General features: G+C 31.7%; 1 protein-coding gene across 1 annotated transcript; it reads right to left on the minus strand.

Annotated features, from left to right (window-relative positions):
* Positions 1–6,564: 6,564 nt before the first annotated feature.
* LOC130715665 (protein NUCLEAR FUSION DEFECTIVE 2-like) lies at positions 6,565–7,601 on the minus strand. The gene is made up of 3 exons (XM_057565781.1): positions 7,406–7,601; positions 7,240–7,298; positions 6,565–7,157 (listed from the first exon to the last, which is right to left on the minus strand). Exons 1-3 carry the CDS (start codon positions 7,475–7,477, stop codon positions 6,749–6,751), a joined length of 540 nt encoding a protein of 179 aa, XP_057421764.1. The 5' UTR covers positions 7,478–7,601; the 3' UTR covers positions 6,565–6,748.
* Positions 7,602–9,257: the final 1,656 nt, after the last annotated feature.

A 9,257-nucleotide genomic window follows, 5' to 3' on the forward strand; every position in this document is an offset into this window, starting at 1 on the left:
AGGTATAAATAGGTACATGAGGGTGGGTTGGCTCAAATATATATAATTCCAATTATAACCTTATCATTATACTCGTCTCTTACTCATTTTTTTATATATTTAATATAGGTTTGAGTGGTTCGGCTCTGGTTACTACTCACTAGTAAGGGTCGGGATATGCCACATGAATTATACGTCGTTTATAAAATTACTTACAGTTACAGATCACTCATCAACACATGTCACGCATCAATAACAAAAATTAAACATACAATCTTTTAAGGAGAAGTGATACGTCTTTACCAATTGAGTGAAATACTCTTGTCTTCTAGTGCTCACTATTAAATAACAGTTAGACCTGCCTATAAAAAAAAAGCAACAGTTAGACCTAATTTATTGTATTAATGATAATTATTGGCACTAATCCATTAATAAGTGAAGATTAGAGGCCAGCTACTAGTGCCAGCAGAGAATCTCCCTGGATGATTTTGCTAATAAAGTAATAGTATTTTTTGTGTTTTATTGTTTTTAATTGTTTATTGCCCCTATGAGTTGTATAAGATCACAATAGTAATTGAGTAGTGAAGTGGAGTGATATATAAAAAAAAAAATCATTACTCTATGACTCTATCTACTGATATTATTGAAGGCTATGAGCGCCCACGGAAAGAGAAAACAGCAACCTCACACTCACACGTTTGATGCACGGATATCTCGTTATCCAGTAGTGACACTGTAAGGCGCAGGTCCCGCGACACTGTTGTGCTGATTTTTGTATTTATTTATTTTTTAAAGTATAGACTTTATCTCTAAAACGGAAAACCATGTCACGTTTTCCTTTGGGATCGTCTCATTTCAATTGACTTTTGACCTACTGGAGAGTGGAGACCATACTGTAATTTTATCCTTTTCTCTTTTCTTCTATGCAAATAAAAAAAATGTATATCAACCAACTTAAGTATTTTTCTTAGGGATGGCAATGAGTCTCGGACCCATAGGCTTTGTTTGGTTGGGTGGAAGGAAAGTGGGAAGGAAAGAAAACACGGAAACCGATGGATGAATTAAGACTACACCTTAGTCTTAATTCACTCCTCGGTTTCCGTGTTTTCTTTCCTTCTCAGTTTCCTTCCACCCAACCAAACATAGTCATAGGGTACCCGTAAAAAATGCTCACTATGAGTAGGGTAAAAACCCGCTAGATGGGTATGGGGTTGGGTATGGGTAATTACCCGTAAAAAGTAATGGGTATGGGTGCGGGTATGGGTACTATAGTACCTAACCCGCCCCATACCCGCACACACATATTATTATTATTATTATTATTATTATTATTATTATTATTATTATGAGCAAATTAACTTAAGCTATAGCTTTCAAACTTAATTATTTTAAAAAATAGGTGACTATTTAAAGTATTCATAATTATTGCTAATTTACTCCCACTTATTTTTAAAATTAGTAAGTTAATAACCTACAACTTTAGGACTATATTATAAATCCAAAATTAAAAATTAAGTTATATCTTTCTTGCTTATTCGTTCTAAAAAAAAATATTCTTAGTTGAATGATTTTATTTGTTACGTAGATAATCTTTTGTATTTATATTAGTGTTTTTTATTTAAAAAGTTAGTTGTATTTTTTGTTTTCTATTAATAAAAATAGTGAAAAATATATTTTGGTTAGCTAAATTGCGGGTAATGGGCACGGGTACGGGCATATAGGTACCCAGAGGGTACGGAGACGGACATTCAAGTTGCTACCCACGCGGGTATGGGGACGGGTACGGGTAATTTTTTAAAACGCGGGTATGGGGATGGGTACTATAGTACCCTACCCAGTCCCTACCCATTGCCATCATTTTTTGTTGAGAATGAGAATAGACCAATTCAGCCTTTCTATTTAAAGTAAAACATTAAAAAAAAATAGTTTAGTTTCATATTGACTAACCTAGAAAATCTAGTCTCTTTTTCACGCATTCCTTCCTTCTTTTTCTCATAAACCAAATAAAACTTTAATATAATAAAAGGTAGCATGTATCATGTATGACTTCATCTTGTAAAAAAAAGGTAACATGTATGTTAACTTGTATATCAATAAATGATGTCATTTTAGATGTACCAAAAAATACCAATAAACTAGAAATTAAACCCGTGCAACGCACGAGTTTGTTTTTAAGTTATGTGTCTATTATTTGTAAAAATAATTTATGTAATATGAAAAATTATTGAATAGTAGATAATTAAGAATATGATAAGCATATGTAATGTAATTACATTAATGAAGCTCAATAAAAAAATTATTGTACACTAATTTTTTAGCTTTTGTTTTGGTATAAACATTTGGTACCGGTCACCCTTTGAATATACCGACAGATTCGAGATTTAGTCACAATTAAGACTCTTCATCCCTCCCCAGAGTGTATTGTGTGGGGATCGAATCTGAGAGCTCTTCACACACTCAGTCTGCGTTGCCAACTGAGCTACCCCTCTTGGGTTAATTTTTTAGTATATTAAAGCACATATTTTATATTTTATATTTCTTTAATAAAAATTATTTTCAATTTATTTGGTGAAATTATATGTTTAAATATTAATGCACTCTCAATATTAAGTAAATTGATGAAAATATATAATTAGAGTTGAATACAGTGTTTGTGTAAAATCATCTATAAAAGTAAAAAGACTTTTATAAAGTGGTATTTATCTCTTGCTTTCATGTTTTGGCCATAAAATTAGTGTTTTCAGTTGAAACTTTATGGAAAGTGTGTTAATGAAAGTTTAATGTTGAAACATATTCTTAGTAACACATACAATTTATACAATTTATTGCATAATGAGTATTTAATTAGTTAATATGCAGTTTGTAAGAGCATATATTTCTTAACTTAATTATGAATTAAGATAATAATTTATCTTATTCGATAAATTTTTATAGTTTTATAGAAAGTAAAAATTTATAAAACCTCATAAAACAATTTGAAAACACAAATCGTTCAACCTAATGAATGTCTATTACAATGGTTAAAATTAACTCTTTGGATCCCTGAGATTCCGTCTGTATTATGATAGACCTTTAACTTTCACTACACTTGAGTAGAACATGATTCTCTCAGTAGATGATACATGTGGTTAACACAAATAAATTATAAGGACTTAGTTAAAAAAGATTCTTAAACTCGTGTAGTATAATAATCTGCAAAAGTGAAAGTTGATTAAGAATGATTGTGATTTTTTATCAATGAAGAAACATTGTAGATATATCAAATATGATTTCATTTAGGAACTTTATTAAATACTTCATTGCATACTACATTTTGTCTATTGTATATGAGTGCAACAATGATAAATCTCATAGGAGATTTAAACTCATATTAAATATTATTAGAAAATTTATTTTAAATCAAAATTATAACTACTATCGACCAAAAAATTTAAAATTAAACAATTTTGACAAATAAATTTAATTAAATTATTCTATTATTTTTTATAACTAACATGGCATGCATAGCATATTTAATATATATCTCCTAATTTAATTAGATTAGTTTTTAATATATTTAATTTATTTATCATCATATATGTAGTTAAATAGAAAAATTACTCTATGATAATTTTAACTATCGATAATTATTTAATAACAAATATTTCTTAATTTTAAATCTATTTTGTCTATATTAATTAATTATAAATAATTTTAATTCTTAATATTTGTCAACTCAAGTTATTTTTTAAAATTATAACTATTATTATTTAATATAGATATTTTTGTGAATATTTAATGTAGGTAGTTGAATAGCTTGACAATATAATTATTTTTTCAGTTTTTAATCTTATTATTTAATATATTTATTACAAAGATAATTTGTTGTTACTTAATGCATTATAATACATGCAATTTTCACTAATATATTTAATGTAATGGTTCAAGTGTGCTTTACTTATATATATATATATAGATAATGCGAGTAAGAGAAGCAAGTATGTTCTCTCCACTTGCCTTTGTTAAGAGGATCACAGAGTGGTTAAAATGCCTTGAGGTTTTGAAATATCTATTGATATTGATAAGTGTTAGCAACATATTCTTTTAAAATATACGGTGTGTCAACATGGAACAATTTTTTTGTATTCGTGTAGCGAAAACTCAATGCTGAGATCTCTCACAAACATTCAATTTCTTCTAATTTGAATTTTGATAAAAGGGAAAAACTAACCATTCATTTGATAGGTGTCATTGTTTGAAAATAGAAGGTACATACTACATAAGCGTAGATTTTTCTGTTAACATGTCTTTGTGATTCTCATGATATGTGAGGCTCTCGGCCATCTTGGTAGCTTAACCTCTTCCTTTTGCATAAAAGAGAGGGTGCACATCATGTTATGAATATGATGAGGTAGGTGACTGAGAATGGACACAATAGCCATGGCATCATCCTCACAAGAAAGTCAACCTCATCCATCACACTACTTGATTTCTACCAGAATTTATTTCACAGTCAAATGCTCTAGAATCAATTCAAGTTGCTATATGTTTTAACTTTTACATTAACGTGTCTTGAATTTTGTGCAAATCATGAAATTACACATGTAATTTACTGTAATTCGAGAAGGTACCGTCGTACTGACAAGAGAAAGTTCACCCCTAAAAGCTATAATGAGAATTATAATGTACATAGAACAGTTTAACCTACTCAATTTAGTGTGTTTGGTTCCCATCAAGCAACCTTAGAATCAATTATCATTCGATAAAATCACTTTTTGATTGTTACATAAATGTTTGGAAATCATCTCCTTGAATTTTTTCAGTTCAAAATCAATTTGTGAAAAAAGCTAGAGATGGTAGAACCTGAGGCATACACAATTAATTGTGAGATTTCAAAACTGAAACTCACAATACTATCTACAGAAATCACTTTTCTTATAAATGTATCGAAACATAAATCACTTTATTTTCAACTCCCTTTTATCATAATTCATAACTAATTCAAGCCAAAATCAATCCTCTCAATAACGACCGCAACATGCACTTAGGATCAAGGTTATCTTGAATACCCTTCTCCCTCTCTGAATAAGGCCCTACCTGTTTAATATCTAAGGATCCATTCCTGTATTATTACCATTACTACAAAAGTTGAGATGATATAAACACAGAATATGTCAAGTAGACTACAAGGACAAAAGACAGGACACAGCGGAATATGACACAAGTCTAATACATGTCCTCAATGTCTTGGACACTAACACAGCATGTTCTTTTTAAAATCTAAATTCTGGTTAAACAAATAAGCACCCAAATTTTACAGTTCAAAAATTGCAATATTGGTAGTTTCAACACAAACTTGGCATTTCCTTCCTTCACATCAGATTATTTTCACACAGTTAGTTGATATTTTCACATCATTCTAATAACTAATCTAATGGGTCAATCACTATCTAATGGATAGCATATTAAGATCTCACATTTCTTCTCCAAACTGTTTCCACATTTTAGCATTCTTGTGAACATGAGTTTGGATATGAAGAAAGAAACCCATCCCAATACCTATTTAACCTGTTGTAACAATTTGTTCAAATATTATTTTGGCACATATGGCTGTAATGACTCTAATCTGATGGTAATTTCATCATATGTAAAGGTGTTTCATTATTAAATCCTAAGGACTAGTGTCCTCCCCCCCCCCCCCAAACTTCTAAAAAGTTATCATCTAAAGATAAGAGGGCATAAAAAGGGCTCAGTAAAATCATTGGCTCCACTTTATCTACATTTTGATTTCAGCCCAACATACCTCAGTTTCTTCACTGTAATTTTAGACAATCGAAAGGTAACATGAAAATGAAGTTTTTCATGAGCATTTTCACCCATTACTCATAGTCTTGTTACAAAGTAGCTTGAGGAGAACTAAGAAAGATTTACCCGAAAAAAGGAGTGTCATGTGGTAGGAAAAGATTCAAGAAAGACATGCAGAGTTAAAATGAGCAAATAAGTGTCCTCCAAAGTCCAAACTGCAGCCATACATGGACAACCAAGTTGCTCCTCCACAGATTTTGAACATCAATTTGGTCCTTCATTATGTAACCTAAGCATCAATTTAAGGACCAACTAGATGTCCAAAAATATATTAAGGGACTCAAGCAGATGTCCTTTTAAACATTAACAGACAAAATTGATATCAAGATCTTCAGAAGACCAACTTAATTAATGTCCCACTCCCACATACCTTCAGAGCACCAATTTGATCATTCAGTGTTAACATAGCTGGCAAAAATTAAACAATTGACAGTAAGCACCAAATTGATGCCCTACACTTACATATCAATGTCCTTCATAACTTCAGTGTACCAATTTTAACTCTCGCAATTACTAGCACAACAAAACAATTGGCAGTAGATAAAATACTTCATAAATAGAGAGGAATGCTAATATCACACTCTCTAATGCACTATTTTATATTGAAATTCATGCGTGTCCCACCAAATTGGAAGCGATAACCTATACGAGTTAATGGATTCCACGTGAATCTTCACCAATAAAAAGAACGGTGCTGCTAGCATTTCTCTTGAAGACTAGAATATATTAACAGCAACAAAATTGTAAAACAGACAGAAGTACTACTGCATCATATATCGCGATTCACTGCTTCACAACCAGTGGTCAAGTACTAAAACAGTTAATTATACATACTAGAGACTATAAACAACTAATACGCGAGTCATAAAGAAGTATCTTAGGCATCAAACACATGGAGAAGACTACTGAAAATTAAACTAACATATCACAATGCTGCAGCAACCCCAACATCACCAACACCATGAATGGTCCAGAAAACATTACCGGCATCATCCGATTTCCCAGTATCAATAGCAATAGCACCAAAAATTGCCCGGAACGCGCCACAAACCACAGCAGGGGCAGAGGAATTGGTCTTAGGCGAGACTCGAACCACCTTGTGCAAGCCCAAATACACTCCATCAACAGCACAGGAAGATTCCACATTGGAGACCTGGGACAATCTACGGTTAAACTCTTTGGCAGAAATATCAATGTCCTTGGAAATCAAGTGAAAAGAAGCAGATGTTTCAATGACAGCAGCACCCAAAATGCTCAATGCTTTGTTGTTCTCCTCGGAGAATGAAGCGTGGGTCATCGCGCGACGAAGGAGACTAATGGTCTTGAAATTGTAGCTGATCAAGATGAAAAATAGCAACATATTCAGCAAATAAAAAAGAAAATGGGATTAAGGATGTGAAGTAAAGAGCATGATACCCTAGTTGTTTCTGGAGGGTTTCGAGAGCTGATGGAAACGGCGACAGTAGTGAATGCCCCTGCACAAGAAAAAGTGATGAAGAGAGGAGATTGTTGAGGGAGAGTTAGGTTTTGGAGCAAAACGATGGATGTAAATGAGGAAGAAGAAGAAGAAGAAGAAGAGAACCTGGGCATGGGGGAGGATGGGGATGAGGATGAGAGTGAAGAGGGTGAAGGGAAGAGTGGCAGAGGATCGCATTTTGGAGTCAGATTATGGAGGTTACTGCTTTCTTTCTCTTTGCTCTCTCTCTCTCTCTCTCTCAGTCACACTCGGAGTTTACTGATTTCTCTTCTCTGAAATCGCTTTAGGCCAATTTCACTTTACTTTGTTGATAAGGAATAACACCTTTTTCCTTTCATCTTTTAAACGACGACACATTGCATCTCAAAATTAAGCCCCGTTTGGAAAAACAGTTTAATTAAGTGTTTATGATCATATAAGCGCTTATTCATAAGCTATTTGTAAAAATTTATTTAAATAAATTAAAAATAAGCTGTATATAAGCATAAGTTGTTTTTCATAAGCTATCATGAGTAGCTTATGAAAATAAGCTGAAAATAGCTTATGGTAGACCATAAGCTGTTTGCATAAGCTCTCCCAAACACTGACATAAGAGCTTATGCTGTCAGATAAACTCAAATAAGCTCTTCCAAACTGGGTCAAATACAATGGAGTTATCTATATACTATATAAAAGAACAACGTTATCAACAAGAATTAGACACGTGAGACGTGACATTCCAAGGTTCACTTTAATCTCACCCCCTCACTGGCTGATAAGTGTCACAGCCACAACAATTCACACAAATTCATTAATTGCATTGATTTCCCTATAATTTGGTTTTGTTGTTCCCCATTAAGTGTAATTTTCAAAATCATTTCCGATAAATCAACCTTCTTATTGTTGATTTCATCTCATATTCAAAAGGTGTTTTTGCCATCCTTATTCTGCAACTTTTTAGTTTCAACCTTCTCATATCAAAAGATATTTTTTTCGCACTTTCTATTCATTTTAGTTGTTAGATCTGAATTTTTTTATGTTTTTTCTCACTATCCATTCAACTGTTAAATCTGAGTTTTCTCCGTTAACTAATCCTGAGTTTTTGGCCTTTTCAATTGCAGTTGTTGAATTGACAACAAAAGATATTTTTTCACACTTTCTATTCAATTGACATGTTAGATCTGAATTATTTCTGGTTTTCCCACTATCCATTCAATTGAACGGTTAGATCTGAATTTTTTTCGTTAACTAATACTGATTTTTTACTTTCTCAATTGCAGTTGTTGAATGGACAACAAAATGTATTTTTTCAAACAAACTTTTCATATCAATCGAATTTTTTGCATGCAAATTTTTATCAATCAACCTTCTCATATCAAAAGGTATTTTTTCCCACTTTCTATTCAATTGACCAGTTAGATCTGAATTTTTTTTGTAAACTAATACTGAGTTTTTATCTTTTACAATTGTAGTTGATGATTACCAACAAAAGGTATTGAAAGTTGTCAAGAAAGTGAAATAAGCTTTTGAAAGTTGTCAAGAAGGAAAAGATATGAGGAAATTATATTCTTGTTTTTTTATGTGGATTTCGTTTTGACCATACGTGGTCTAGATTTAATTTTATTTGTTGACCTATATCATTATCGTTGTTTTGAAGTCTGCTGGCCATATGTGGTCTAAACTCAATATCAGTTTTTCTTGGTCTAATTGCCTACTTTGATGTCTTTGCCTGGCAATTAGTTATTTCAATAAATTATTCGGATTATGGAATTCGCAAGTACTTCTGAGTTCAATTTCAATTTACTATGTTTAATGAGGAATACCTTCCAAAAAACATTAGATTTAAATTAGTGTTCAATATATAAAAATCATTTACGAAAACCATTTTTTAAAAATATTCAAAATTTAATCATCTAATTTGGTGAGTCTGATTTGAAGGAGAAAATTAAAGTTGAGTAAATGCATTTCCTTTCTAAAA

This window comes from Lotus japonicus, chromosome 4 (assembly GCF_012489685.1).
Source record: "Lotus japonicus ecotype B-129 chromosome 4, LjGifu_v1.2".
In the NCBI taxonomy this organism is placed as follows: domain Eukaryota; kingdom Viridiplantae; phylum Streptophyta; class Magnoliopsida; order Fabales; family Fabaceae; genus Lotus; species Lotus japonicus.

Coding starts and splice junctions, on each gene's coding strand:
- LOC130715665 (XM_057565781.1), bottom strand. CDS start 7,477: ATGCGATCCTCTGCCACTCTTCCCTTCACCCTCTTCACTCTCATCCTC. Junction 7,299..7,405: donor CCATCCTCCCCCATGCCCAG/GTTCTCTTCTTC, acceptor TTTCTTGTGCAG/GGGCATTCACTACTGTCGCC. Junction 7,158..7,239: donor ACCCTCCAGAAACAACTAGG/GTATCATGCTCT, acceptor CATCTTGATCAG/CTACAATTTCAAGACCATTA.